This window comes from Saccopteryx bilineata, chromosome 2 (assembly GCF_036850765.1).
Source record: "Saccopteryx bilineata isolate mSacBil1 chromosome 2, mSacBil1_pri_phased_curated, whole genome shotgun sequence".
Lineage (NCBI taxonomy): Eukaryota > Metazoa > Chordata > Mammalia > Chiroptera > Emballonuridae > Saccopteryx > Saccopteryx bilineata.
Genome location: NC_089491.1, coordinates 116,560,586 through 116,575,793, shown reverse-complemented (window position 1 = coordinate 116,575,793; position 15,208 = coordinate 116,560,586). Strand labels below are relative to the sequence as shown.

Here is a 15,208-nt window from a genome sequence, read left to right as displayed (position 1 = left end):
GCCCCTGGCACCGCCCGCAAGCCCTAGGGCCCCGCAGGACACAGTATGGGAAACACTCACTTGATCCAGGTCCCATGTTTCAGTGGCGATGACACTGAGGCTGAGGCCAAGGAACATGGCGTACCTTGCCCAAGGTCCACACTAAATTGAAGGCAGAGCCAGCTAGACCCCCATGGCCCAGGCACCTGGCCCATTCCTTCCCCACACCAAAGAGGTGGGCCCTTACGCTACCTGGCGACTGAATATTCAAGGCAGCTAAGCCTGGGTCCCTGTCCACAGGGGAGGCTCCCCTATGTTCCTCAAGTAACCAGTCCCAGTCCCAGAAGTTTCCCATCTGGTTCTGCCCTCTCCGTGAAGGGACTGGAGTCTGAAATCTCAGAGCTGGCAAGGACGCAGACATTGGGAGGGCTAGACATCTTCCAACCATACTGGGGACAAGAGCAGTGCTGGGAAACTGGGTGCCACCTCGAGGACCACGTGTCTTTCTTTTGAGCTCAGTGGGAAGGCCTTGTTCCACATGGGTGGGCTCCCGACAATGGGGAGGGTGACAGGCTGTGCTAGACATTGGCCTAGGGCTGAAGGGACAGGGACAAAATCATCCACCATTACACCCCGGGTGCTACTGCAAACTATCAGCATCCTCGCTGAGGAATGTTCCTCCCCAGGCCTGCTGGCCTTTCCCTCAGAGCCTGCCCCCATCTCTCCACAGTGACTCAGGACCTGAGCTCAGCAGCTTCCTCCCTGCCCTTCCGGCCGCATGCACATCCCAGATTCCCACTCGGGGCCTTGGCTTCCCTCCAGGCTCATGTGGCTTCCCATTCTACAGCACTCTCCCTTAGCTCACGTCCCCTCAGCCCAGCTCTTCCCACTCCCGGAAACTCTGCAGGAGACGTGCTTTTCAGCCAGTCCTGACTTCACAGCTGCTTCTACACAGGAGCTTACCTTTCTGGAGCAGGGAGCAACCAAGCTGCCGCTCCTCTGGTTCCCCTTCCGCAGCGGCCTTTGCCTTCTTCCCGAGCCCTCCCGCTCCAGAGCACCAGAGGCACAGCCATCCCATCGCTCCACTCTCATGTGCATTTATTGAGCGCCCACAAAGTGTGTGGTCCTAAGCTCAGGGTTCCGAGCCATGGTCTAGTCAAAAGGAGACCAGAGCTAGTACAGAGAACGTTTCATAGCTGCTTACATCTGGGAAGGGATGGGGGAAGGGAGAGCTAATCACAAAACAAAGTCCTACTCAAAAGCAACAAAATCTCCTCTGAGAGTAATATATAGTCTACATACACACGCGCGCGCCCTGAATGAACACATGGGTGGACCCAGTGGTTGCCTATGCACGCATGTACAGTGTTGTGGGTAAATAAACAACTGTATATGCTGTACGCACACACGCACGCACACTCCACCGCACAGACAGAATCTGGCTTATGCTATCAAAGACACTAGCCTCCAGGTACTAGTGAAGCGGTCTGCCCTAGATGCCTGCAGCATGCAAAACTTGGAAGATCCGGAGATTCACAGTAAAGGAGGACAATGGGTATACATGGGTACTTTCTGTCCTCGGCCCGGCCGCAGCACTCCAGGTCGCTCTTGGTCAGTGACAGCAAAGGCTCACAGAGCAGAGCTGAGGAGCTGGCGGCCACCTGTCCAGTGTCGGGGCCCACCAGGGCCCTGGTGAGTTCCCCAATCTTCAAGGCAGAATTTAAAACTCTGGTTTTCAAGTGTGTAGTCCTGCAAACAGTGTTCCTTGTCACGGCGCCACAGATCGAGGTGCGAGTTTTTTCTCGCTCGCTCTCTGCAGCTTCCCACATGTGCTAACGCATTTTGTAGTCATTAGATACAGATGTTTCACACAGCTGTCCCTTGAAATCCAAGTCTACTGTGAAATCGAGGTCTCGCTGCAGAGAAGGAGCAGAAGGTCACGGCATTAGTGTGGTCAGAGTGACGGCAGCACTCCCCTCCCTTCAGGTGGATGGACGGACGGGTAGCTCCTGTGTTCCTGAGGTCTGCCAGCAAAGGAGCTCCTGCGAACAGCCCTCAGGGACCTATTCTGGTGCCTCATTATCCTTACAGGAAGTTATTTGATTTCTAACCTAAATCCTTCCTGTCATAATATAAACTGTTCCCTCTGATTTCATCTTGGGAGAACACGGGCAAACTTTCTGTGGATAGCCCTCAAGGCATTCATTCTGCAGAGTTTTAGTACACCTACCCACACCTGCAGTGGCTCCGAAAGAATCACACCATCTCCAATCCACCAGGCCAGCTGAAGAACGCAAACCAAATTTCTTCTAGGCCACCAGAAACTCTTACTTCCTAGGTCAGCTCATTCTAAATGAGGTGAAACCCATGGCAACAGCCTCTGTTCTCAAAGCCCCTCTGTGAAGATCGAGGAGCTGTGCTCAAGGCTGAGAGAGTTGGGCTGGGCAGGGGGAAGGGAGAAGTAGAAACAGTCTCTAATTCCTGAGCTTGAAGGGGCCAACACTGGAGTCCTTCAGTACTGCCTAGTTACACCCAAGCCCAGCTTCTTGCTGCCGCCTCCGGTAACTTCCCTGATTGTGCACAAGGCACTTAGGCACCTGGGTGTGTGGGTCCTGGAACCACAGAGGTGCCTTCTCCTCTCTGACCCGTGCCCACACGCATGCTGCCTCAGCACTCACCACATTTTTGGCATTTGGCTTCATGGAGATGGTCCCATAGAGTTCTTCCCCCCTCCGGACAGTGAGGTAATCTTCCAAGTAGAAGACGGTCTGCTTCCAGTGGGTGTAGGGGGCGTCTGGGGCTGAGGAGCAAGGACAAGGAGGTAACGGGAGAGTCAGAGGAGACATTTCCAAAAGGGCTGAGGCTGGGACCCCGCCCACAAGTCTCTGGTTTCCTCTAAGACCCTCTGACGCCCACACAACACTCTTGGGGCAGGTGCATAGCCCCGGTAGTCGGACTCCAGGCCCCCAGAACTTCCCCCTGTGCCCCCGTGATCCCTCCTTCCATTAAGCCCCCATCCCTCAGACCTTAGCTGTGAGTCAGAAGAGAACAAGACGATGTTACTAATGCACACCAAGGAGTGAAGGATGACTACCCTCTCACCAACTAAATTCCACAGCACAAATCAATCTCGGAATGCTACTGTTCTTTTCTCATTATCAACAGAGTGAAGGACTTGCAGACAGTGTGGGGAGGGGGCTGTGGAGTGGGCCACCCTATCTCCCCGAAAATGATATTGTTAATGCAAACTCCCCAGCTAACCCAGTTTCCCCAGTTCCACTGACAGCCCAGTCCTACAAATAGCTTTCCCTGACTGCTTCTCCTGCCTAGAATCAAAATTAGTACCCTCGGCACAGGCCCTCTAGAGGTTCCAGCTGTGCCCTCCTAATTGGATCGGATTGGAACGAGGGAGGAGTCTCACTCCACAGCCCCAGCCCTGGTCCGCAGCTCACACCTCCTGCATGATCCAAAGCCACGCTGACACTGACGCATGCACCTCCGTTGTATTTGCCATTAAGTCCCACCCCTCCCCCACTCGGCACACTACAGATTTCATGGCAAATGAGAGGTCTGGCTAATGGGCCCTCTTCCTCAGCAGCAGCTGTCTTTGAACACTCCTCCCTCCCTACACACTATTCACCAGGCTCCCTCTTCCTCATCCTCCTAGGTCACTTCCTTCGTGAAGCCTTGCCTGACCACCCACCTGGATTAGGGGCACCCTGAGCTTGTGTTACTATGGTGTCTATTGTGCTGCAGCATAAGTGCCCTTTTCCCTACGTGTTTGTGTCCTCCACAAGACTGTGATCTCCATGAAGGCAGGGACCAGGCCAGGCCTGTTCATTCTACATCTTCAGTGCTTACCACCACACTTAGTAGACCTATAAGTACTGAGTAAATTAACAGTTTACTTGGTGTAAAAGAGAGTAGATAGACATTTCATGGTGCTTCAGTGCACCCATGGATGGTCAGTTATACCAGGGCTTCAGGACCCGCGGACTACAGAAGAACCCATCTGATTATAGAAAGCTCCTCTTGGCCCGCCAGGTTCCTATCTTACTCCACCAGGATACAGAACTCATTAAGACTGATGTCCTCTTTGCTTAGGACCAGAGCTAAAGATGAGAAGACTTGGGGAGAACAGCCTTTCAAACACTACAAAAGCTGTCACATGAAAGACTTGTATGTGGCCTTATCTGTGGCTTTGGAGGCAGAACAAAGGCTAGTTAATGGGGATTACCAGAAGGCAGATTTTTAATTCAACAGAAAGAATTAAAGCTGTATCACAATCTTATGAGTTACCTGAGTCCCACTAAGTGGGGATTTATAATGCACTGAGTCAGACTAGGTGAGCCCTAAGATCTTCCAAGCCCTATTTTAATGATGGTGAAGAGTTTGTCTTGCTTTGCCCTTTGACATAAACTGGCTTGATCAAAAGGCAGTGGTTTGAATACAGACTTAGGTAGCCTTCACTGTGCATGTGAGGAATCAATGCACACTCAAGGTCATGGAGGGGAAGAGCAGTCTGAACATTGGGAAGAGCCTGAAGAAGGATCATGAACATGAATCTGAGCCTCTCAGATCCTGGGTCCCCAAACATACCCAGTCCTCCTGGCCCCAATGCACACTGCTGCCTACGGACAAAGTCCACCTGCTCCAAGCACCTTCCCTGCCAACTGCATCTAAATAAATTGTCAAAAGGCAGTCTGCAGTGTGTGTGGAAAAGAGGAGTGTTTGACTGACAGCACTCTCACCCCCACTTCCACCTACAGCAGCTCAGACAGGTGTCTCTCCTGTTCTTAAAGACCTTCAGGCAAAGGGATTCAAGCAGCTTCCTTCTGTCACCTAATCAGATGTTTAATGACAATCCCAGAGACTTCACTGGCTCAGATTTGCCAGCCACCAAGCCTAGGAGTCTGCCTCTGTTGGAAGCACCCCCCAAAACAAGCCAGTCTTGAGTTAGAAGAAAGTGATTTTCCCCCTCCCCATCGGCCATCAACATCAAAACATCTTAATCAAAAGTTAAGAACTTCCCCAAACATTTCATTTCCATGATGGGTCCATTAACTATGGACTGATTATCTAAAACAGTCTTCTCAGTCCTAATCCTCCAACAAGATGTCCATTAAAACTCAGATATTTTCATTCTACTAGGAATTTGAATTCAGAATTTCTGGGAAGGAGAGATGGGGAGAAGGGAGCATATGTGCCCAGACTTAAAAATCTCCCCCGGGTGATGCAGAAGAACAGCCACGGCTGAAACCGCTGCACAAAATGAATCATTCACATCTGATCGCCCCTCTTGGGCGGGTGTCAGTGGAAAGGGCATTTATTTAGGCACAACAGACCCAGTTTCCAGTTTCCACTTTGCCACGTATTTGCACTGTGACCCTGGGGCTCACTTTCTACACCTGCACAACGTGGGGCACTGTGAGGATCAGACGGGATGAGAACAGGGAGGAGATAAGCGTGACCAAACTGGCTGTGCACGGGACAGTTCCACTTTACTTCTGTGCACGGGACAGTTCCACTTTACTTCTGTTTTTCTGGCGTAATTATTAATAGCTCTCCCTTTTGCTCTCAAAGGTGTCCTATAACATATTAGGCCTATGCTACGGTGTTATCAAGCATTAGGTGGTTATTTCATTGTTACAGAAAGGGATATATCATTTGACTAACCCGTGAATGATAGCTCCAGCCTGCAGAGGTGTACTGCCTGACTCTAGCTGTCTAGAACGTCCTGGAGAAGCATCCAGAAAGGTGCTGTGCACGAAGGTCAGCACTGACCACAGGGCTATGGAGGACATCTAGAATTCTCGTCAGTGAACACGTCTTTTCTTCTCCTCCCCTGCCCTCAGCTTTCCTGTTATGAAGATACCTTCATACTCTCAATATCTAGACCCCTTTTCTCCCTCCCTCCCACCTCTCTCCTGACAATCTCTCTGGGTTCTGGATTGTGGACAGCTTGTGTTTTATAGTTTAAAATGAGTGTGACCAGTACTGCCTGCAGCATTCCAAGTGCATATTCATTCATTCATTCACTCACTCGTTCAACAGACATTTCTTCCAGATGCCTATCATGTGCCAGATATAGTCCTAAATTTTGGGAACAGCTACAAATACGGCCTTGCCCCCCTCAGATCCTACCGCCTAAGTGAAAAGACAACCAAGCCTGGCATGAGTTATGACCACAGGGGCCATGGCAATGAATAGCAGGGACCTCTCACAGAGTTTTCCTGGTGCTTTTGGGAAGGGAGTGGAATCTTGCTTCCTGTTTCACTTCCTAATGGCTAAATGGAATCTCATACTCTTTCTAGCAGCACATTTGTAATTGTATTTGAAGAGTTAAAGACTATGCAGCAAGAAGCTTCTCTGACCTGAGAGGATGACTGCACGTCACAGGATGGCAAAGCTGGAAAGGGCGTCCTGCCAGCCAGGTCCAGTGGTGTCATTTAACATATAACAAGCTCGAGGCTCAGTGAGTAACTTGCTCAAGGTCAGTGTCTGATCACCTGACCTTGCTGATTCCTGGAAAAACCAGGACTCAAATCCAGGCCTGCTCATACTCAGCCTACTGCCCTTCTACCTACCACACAGCAGTCCTGGGGCTCCGGTTCCAATTTCTTCCCACTACCTAAGACATGCCAAAGCCGTGGGGGAGGCAGCTGGACCCACTGGCTGGCACAGTCTGCCCTGGGCACCTGTGCCCACTATGGCTCCTGCCTGGAGCAGCAGAGCAGAGATGCCAAGGCCATTAACAGCAATCGTTTTCAAGCTGCACAGTATTCGATGTGTTTTGGCCTCCCCGGGCCTGCTGCTGCTGGGCAGAGATGGAAACACAGTTGAGGGTTTAAGACGAGGGGCCACATAAGCAGGCTACACTTTGCAAGAAGTTCAAAAATAGCTGAGACCAAGCAATACGTTGCTTAGGCCTATGCAAACACTTGATAAAACTTTTCTAAAATACAAATGGATAAGGAACAAAAAAAAATTCAGGATAGTGTTCATTTAGAGGTGATGGGGTAGGGGTGGGGGACAGGGTTAGGCATAGAGCATCCAGCTAGGTGGAAAGGTGTTGATAGCATTTAAGTCACTGAGTTGGGTGGTGAGCTCACAAGGATTTATGATGTGACTATGAATTAAATTACTGACATTTAGTAAAAATAATCATGTGTAATAATGCATTTCTGCAGACTGACAGCTGTCAGAGGTGAGTGGGGTTGAGGGCTGGGTGGAAAAGATGAAGGGATTGAGCTAAGAAAATAAACCTTACAGACACAGACAACAGCATGGTGATTACAAGGGGAGAGGGCAGTGGAGGGAGGTAGACGAGGGGATATGGGGGATAAAAGGTGATGGAAGAAGACTGGATTTGGGGTGCTGAAAAAACAATACAGTGTACAGATAGAACTGTATACTTGACACCTAGGTAATTTTGTTCGTCACTGTCTCCCCAATAAATTCAATGAAATAAAGAAATAAAATAAATAAACATGTAAAAATGTGTTTCTGGTTAATATTTATATGTTAATAATTTATTTCATAACTAATGTATTTATATTCCAATAATAATCATCTTATTTCTAGTTATTATTTATGTCATAGTCAATAATACTTGATTAACTTTACTACTTTATTCTGGTTACTGGGGTAAGTGATATGTTCACAGGCATTCATTACACTAATAAGCAACAAATGAAGCAGTCATGACCCAATGATGATAGTATGTCAGAAACCAAGAATTAAGATTAATCTAATTCTGTGCATCTGGGGTCCTTACAGACAAAAAGGAAATCCTCTCTCCTTGGCAGTCAGCGTGCAGAGGGTCTGCATCAAAGCCCACCATCAAACCCGTGCTAACTGGTAAGGACGTCTGCTGAGTGCTGGGAGCAGAGTGCCTCAGCAACACCGTAGGGTGGCTGAGAGAAGAGCCAAACAGTGTCTGTCCCCCATCACTGTGTACGCAGGGGTGCTGCCAGGGAGCGGGGGGCTCTGTCAGCCAGCACCGTGCAGTCTCGGCCAGGGAGAAGGCACACGGGAGTCAGGAGATGGAGATGAGACTGCCTTCCAGAGGACGTCACCATGGGTCAGGTTCTCAACCGCCTTGCCAGGCGGGCTTGCACCAGGGCAGTGGTTCTCAACCTTGATCATGCATCACAGGCACCTGGAGGGCCTATGAAGACAGAGATTTCTGGACCCCACCCTAGAGATGTTGACTCAGTAGGCCTGGAGTGGAGCCCAAGAATCTGCATGTCTAACAAGCTCCAGGTGATGCGGCTGTGCTGGCCCCGGGACCACGCTTGGAGGGCTTCTGCCCCAGCACTCAGGAAACAGACTACAGGAACTGACCTTCCCTTCAAAGCCTAAGTTCCCGGGACTCTGTGCATGGGGGAGGGGACACAATGCCTTAACTGAAAAAAGACAAAGAAATAGGCTCAGACTTTGGTCTAGACACAAGGTCTTCGAGCCTGTATGACATTCCCGTCACCGTTTTTCTCCTCAGGGCTTGTGTGGTACCAGGTGGGGGTGGCCAGAGAGTGGAAAGAAAGGGAACTCGTGGTTGGAGACCTAACACTTCGAATTCTCACCATCTCTGAGGCAGCCCAGGGCTCTTCTTTGATTCTAAACTGGAATTTAACCAGGACTCCTCCACGTGGGGAGCATCAGGAATGTTGCCTCTGCCATCACAAAGCCAGAGGGCAATTTTTGAATAGGGTCCACCAGGACATCTGCTTGACTTCTAGGGCCCCAGCTGAGAGCCACAGGGCTGGAGCCCAGGCTTTCAAAAGCCAGAGCTTGTTCCAGAGCTGACTTTCTCTTCACCTGCCACAGGGCCGGCCCTGCAGAAGGCACCACCTGGGAGGCGGGAGAGGCAGAGCCAGCCACTGTGACTCCACCCCTGGCCTCCAGTCACAGCCCTGGTCCCCAAGCAGGCTCCTCGGCCCTCTCGCTGCCCCCACTCCGAACCATTGTGGGGCTGGGCTTTCCCCATCCTCAGGGTCCAGGTAAAATCTCCCTGCCCCCTCCTGGCTGTTTCTGCCCACCAAGAAGATGAGCTTGCAGGCTGCCCTTCTAAGAAGGGTACTGCTGTGATGGCCCGGACTGGGCATCTTGGGTTTTCCCTGGGGCAGGGAGCACCAACCAGCACGGGCCTGGCCAATGGAGACTGGGAAACCCTGGTGTTGGTAGTTGGGAGACACTAGTTCTGGAAAAATTCCTTCTGTGAGAGACCAGATAAGTCCTTGGCTCCATCTGTCAACAGGTGAGGAAGAATCATTGTCACCAGGTGTTCCAGAATTGAATAATCACATCCTTAGATTCTGGTAGAACCCACCTATTCCTGCCACACGACATGCTCCCAGTCCCCAGGGCGACTCCATGTGACTCTGAATACATCCCAAGGGCAGAAGGTGAACCTTCAACACATAGCTAATAGACATGTGGTTAGGATCTGCGGTGAGCCAAGCACTGCCTTAGAAGCCAGGAGTGCCGAGATGCATGAGATGCGATCCCGACTCCTGGGGAGACCAAGGGTTGCAAAAATGGGTGGAAATGTTGACTAAATGATGGCACGTCCTACATTGAATTCCTGTGTAATTGTTTAAAAAAAGAAATTATATATATGTATAATAATATATATATATATCTGTGAGGCTGTGGAAGTACCTCCCAGACATAATGTTAAATAAAGAAAAGGTAGCAGAAGGCCCTGTGTGCAGTATGCACCAACCTGTGTTTGTTAGAAATGCTGCCGTTTTGATATCGTGCTCTAGTTATGTAAGATGCCACCAATGGGGGGGGGGGCTGGACTCAGGGTTCACAGAACTCCGTGTGCTCACAACTTCCTGTGAGTGTAATTATTTCAAATAAAAAGAATTTAAAAGGTGTATATAGATACGTATGTGGTTGTGCACCACTGAAGTTTTCTGGAAGGATACAATATAAATCCTTAACAATTTATGCCTCTGAGGTGTGAGACTGTGATGAACAGGGAGAGGACATTTTCCTCGACTTTTTATACCCTCTGTTTCTTTTTGCCATGGTCTATATGCATCATGTTAAACACAGCCATGACAGACCTAAGCACGGGATGTAAGGAGCACTGAGAACACCTAAGTTTGACCTCAGAGGGAAGGAGGGAGTCCATTAACACCACGCTCAGAGATGAGGCCGGGCTGGTCAGGTGAGAAGCTGGGGGCTGGGGAGGAGTTACAGGCTAAATTGTGCCCCTGCAAGTTCACATTCTGAAGCCCTAACTCCCAGTACCTCCGACTATGTCTGTATTTGGAGCTGGGTCTTTAAAGAGGTGATTAAGTTAAAATGAGGTCCTTCGGGTGGACCCTAATCCAATCTGGCTGGTGTCCTTTCATAAAGCAATTAGGACACACACGGAGTTGCCAGGGACCTGTGCACACAGAGCCACATGAGAACAGAGCCTCAGGAGAAACCAACCCTGCTGACATCTTGATTTTGGACTCCTAAGCCTCCAGAACTGTTGCTTAAGCCCCCAGTCTGTGGTACTGTCATGGCAGCCCTAACAAATGAACACAGGAGGAAAGGAGATGACGAGAGCTTCTGACAAAAAGACCCCCTCACTCCCAGGCACACTGGGATGGACCAGGGGTTGGTGAGTGCAGAAGCAAGTCCCAGAGACTTAAGAAGCCTCACCGAGTGCAGGGAACTGCAAAGTGCTTAGTGTGAACAGGCTGTGTGCACAGTGGCGGCAACAGGATAGGGTGGAGGCGAAGCGCAGGAGGGCTAAGAAATGAGGCTAGAGGAGTGCGCTGGGCCAGGTGACCTTACCCCACTAAGGCATTTGGGCTCGTCCGCCTCAGGGAGTGAGGCACCTCTGAAGGGGGCCTGGGAGGGGGAATGTGGGAGGTCTTTGGGAACAGTGTCAGGGACCTAATGAGCACAGACTGGGTTGTATGTAGTGACGAAAGCAGGAGACACAGAGAAACCATTTGCAGTCTACTGAATCTGTAGAAAGACAGGCAGTGGGCAGACAGAAATTTAATTCCACTGTTTCTTTACCGCTCACATAAAATATGCTCTAGAAGTGCTCAACGGACAAACATGCATTTCAAAAGGGGCCCGAACCTCTGCCTCTCCCCACTTAACACACTCTGTCAGGCCTGGCCATGCCAGTCACAGGTGACTGCCTTCTCCTTGGGCAGCCCACAGTTCAGGGACATGCGAGCCCTCTGATAGAAGACTGAGAGTAGGTGCCACACGGTGGCCCCGAACGCCCAGCCCTCCCCCACGTTGGGGCCAGCTCTGTGTCACTTCCCACAAAGTTCAGCAGGGGGAAAAGGGAGGGGCTGGGATGCCAACAAAAGGCTCACCTGTGGAAAACCCCATTTTCTTGTGGCACTTGGTAAATTCAATATTAAAATAGGTGACCAGGGCGTGGATGTAGTCGTTGCGCTGGATCTGCAGGCAGAAGGCAGACGTGAACGACAGCTCCTCCGTCTTGACCGTGTAGATGTCCACCTCCTGCAGCCCAGAGAGGAGACAAGGCCGACACGTCACGCCCCCACCAGGCCTGGGTCCTGGGGGCTGCACTCCCGCAGGAGGCTACCTACACAGATCCTCCCGGGTGTCATACTCTAAGGGTAACTTCCCAGGCCCAGCCCACCATCCTCCCTATACCCCCTCTGTCCTTTCTAGGGTGGAGCAGTGATGCCAGCAGATATGAATCAGAACCCAGGGGAAACAGCAATACAAGGGTAAATCTATTGGGGGTAGGGCTGATGGAGGAGGGGAGGAGAGGGAAAGAAGAATTAATTACAGAGCACCCTTAAACCCACACTGAATGTCCTCAGAGAGATCCTTCTCAGCATTGCTGCATTCATGTAATGGGTCTCACAGTGTGATCTCGGAGCAATTTCCAAGGGATAGGGCAGAGGTGGGCAGAGGAGGGCATCCTAGCCCCCCTGAATCAAAACAGCAATCTGTGCTTTACCAAGTCCTCCCTGTGATTCAGGTGAGTCAGGCTACTCATTTCTCAGGTCTTTGACATATAAGTGCCTGGCAATAGAAGGCATCAAGTACTACCACAGGAGTGAGGACCTGAGCCCACCCACAGCCACAGACTGAGCTGAAGGGACTTCTGCTAGCCATTGATAACAAGCCTGGACAGTTAAAAAAGAAAAAGTAAAAAAAAAAAAAGAGAGAGAGAGAAAGAAAAGGGGAAATAGAGGGATTTTTTTTTTTTTTTTCAATTCTGGCTGGAGGATGAAGAACTAATAATTTAACAATTTCAGTTGGGAAGTGGCTGAAAATCAATCTTGCAGGGGGAACAAATAATAAAGGACAGTTTACAATGTGCTGTTCTTTTCTGTGTGGAGAATGCTGACCTGCTGTTTGCTGGCTCCACTGAGATAGGGCAAACCTTCCGAGAGCCCATGAGGCGTCCAGGCAGCTTTCAGTGAGGTCTAAGGAAGGACTGCCCACTGTTGGGGGTGTGTAGCAAGGATCTCTGTCCTGAAGACTGCAAGAACCAGACACCTGTGTGCCTGGAACGGTTCCCAGGGGCTCTCCTGAGATCCGGATAACTGCTGGAACATGTTGGGAATAATTAGGAAAGGGGTCTGAGAGGGGAGACAAGATAAGGGAAGAGGCAAAGGGACATAGCAGAAATGGCTCTTATCTCTACATCTTTCTAGAATAAAGAAGTGAAAGCAGATGTGAAGCATCCAGGGCCTTCAAAGAGAAGTCCTGCCTCCACAGCACAGAGGAGGAGGAGGTATGGTCCAAGGAGCCAGCAGAACAGCACCACGTGGTGGTCTGGGGCCAGCCACTTTGACAAGGCGCTGGGGGAGTGGAAGCTCTGCCTATTAGTTGGGAAGAGGTGAGGCTGCAGGTTTAGGGGAATGTGGGAGCCTCTCATAAAGATAAGGCTGGGAACAAGGACTACGGGAACGCTGAGCCCTGTGTTGGGCGTGCAGAATTAGAGAGCCAATTCCATGTATCCAATGCAAGAACCCCTTGGTAGCATTCTGACCATCTGGTAATTGCTTGAACACTCTAGGATGATGCATTCACTACCTACCAGGCAACTGATTCCATTTCCTGCCGCCTTCAATTGGTAGGTCCCTCTATGTAACAAATGAGAGCCCACACCCATCTCAGTAACTTCCACCCACAGAATTAGGTTGAAACACCTATGTTACAGCTCACACGGCTGTAAAACATTTTCTACTCCAACATACACTGCCCTTGTTTTTTCATTTGCTTCTCATAAAGTCATGCTCTCTGACTCCTTCACCAGCCTCTGACCTTAAAGAGCACACTGCTGGCTCCTACTGCATGTAGTTAGCCAACCTCCTGCCTCCACTTCATCCCTCTCAAAATCCAGTTTTCTTTCTCCCTGGGACCCAAGTGTAGGGGTCCTCCATTAAACTTATCATCCTGTTAGTTTGGACCATTACTTTAGTTTGGGAAATCTTTTTAGACCCAGTGTGTGTCAGCCGTCGTGATGTTCATTATTCCTCCCGGCCACATGCTATCCACAGTTTCCCTCCAGCTCAACAGAGCAGGCTGACTGTGTTTTTATTCATGGCTTCAGCACAGTCCAGCAGGCCCCCAGTGACTACACTCGCTGACTTTCCATCTCCTTCTGAGTCAGGGCCACTAGCCAGGCTCCGGGCTGCTTCCAAGTTCCGTGCTGTTTTCTAGCCTCGCCTGGTCTTTCTGCCCTACCTCTGGCCCATCTCAGCAGCCTCGTCACCCTGGCCTTGCCTCTGCCGGTGGGACGGAGCTCTGCAGGGGCAGAGGCTGCACCTTATTGGTCTGTATACCCTCTCTGTGTGCCGCGGCCGCTGACACTCATCAGTCTTCTCCCCGCGGGTCTCCTGTGTGACAATTCGCCTCCCTTTCCCAGGTCTCACCTTCATACCAACTGACTCATCTTTCAAATCCATTCAGACTGTGCTGCTCCCTGCACGCAACACCTTCCAGGAGTCCTCGTGGCTTAGCTAAAGCGACCCAAACCCACTGGCCTGAACACAGAAGGGGAGACCTGGAAAGTCGGCTCCGACACACATCAAGATCTGGCTCTGTCTCTCCCTCACTTCACACACACACACTACCACCTATCAGCCATTCTCTCTCTATAGGGTCTTGCTCTCAGCTCTCCATCAACCAAATGTCAGCTATTAGCTGTGTTAGCTGACAGTGCTCATTAGGTCCTGCAGACATTTGCATCTTAACGGCAGCTATGGAGGAACAAAAGCCTCAAGACAGAAATAGGGGAGCACATTAAAATGGTGACAATGTAGGCAGTGGGTCTTTGGAGAGGGGGCTGGGCCAGCGGTGAGTGTGAGATCAGCTTTGGCTGGGCTTCTGAGACACAGACCCCTCTGGACTCGGCTCCATACCCCTCTCAGACCCCAAGTCTGCAGTCAAATCCAGCTATCCTGGCTCCCCAGAACCCAGGCCCCTTTGCTGGAAGCTTTCTTTCTTTTGACAGCAGAGATAGCATCTCGAAGACTCTGTAACTTGGCCTCAGGTGACCCCATGAAGTGAAGGGCTCCATAGGCATCAATTACAAGAGCCCCAGGCCATTGCTATCCCCACTACTAAATAATGTTACAAATGGATGTCTCAAAGCAGAAGTCTGGTCAAAACAGTCTTAATTATAATAAAGTGTCACACTCTGCAACACTAATAGCATGAAAATAGCAATTAAGTGTGTGAAGAAGGGCAAGTGTTTTCCCAACAGGCTCGCAAAACGGCAAGACGTTGCTCAGCACATTAGCAAGAGAGCTGCCGGAGGGCGCTCCTGCTGGAAGGAGCAAACACAGACAGTCCTCAGTCTTCTCTGGGGACAGAGGGAGAAGGCGGGAAGGACCGCAGCATGGAGCTCGGTCCCCACACGCCCTCACAGCCTCTCTGCCCCCCCTGAGTCTGGCCGCCCTGACCTGGCTGTACTCAGGCACTCAGTTGCTACCAAGGGGAAGGTCGTTGACTGTTCCTGGCTGGGACAGAGCAGAGGACGGAGTCCAGTGTGGCCTGGGCAGATGGAAGCAGGCCAGTCCACTGTGTGACCAGCAGATGTACAGAGATGCAGTGGCATACCCATCAGGGGCGGAAAGCCACCTGGGGTCCGAGCACGCTGAAGGAATTTTATCCCAAAGCTGAAGCCATGATACACAGCTGCCTAATGGTCAAATGAGCTGCCATGTGTCATTCTGGCAAATGTAGTTGCACAGTCGATTTCTATCTGTTC

At 50.6% G+C, this 15,208-nt stretch overlaps 1 protein-coding gene across 3 annotated transcripts in view; it reads right to left on the bottom strand.

The window, feature by feature from the left end:
• Positions 1-1,084: 1,084 nt before the first annotated feature.
• Positions 1,085-15,208, bottom strand: part of PRMT8 (protein arginine methyltransferase 8) — a 96,256-nt gene continuing 82,132 nt past the window's right edge. For all 3 annotated transcript variants that reach the window (XM_066254777.1, XM_066254778.1, XM_066254779.1), the window contains 3 exons: positions 11,322-11,472; positions 2,658-2,779; positions 1,085-1,895 (listed from right to left, as the gene is read on the bottom strand). In XM_066254777.1, coding sequence (XP_066110874.1) covers positions 1,812-1,895; positions 2,658-2,779; positions 11,322-11,472 — 357 coding nt within the window. In that variant the 3' untranslated portion in view covers positions 1,085-1,811. The remainder of the gene's footprint in view (positions 1,896-2,657; positions 2,780-11,321; positions 11,473-15,208) is intronic.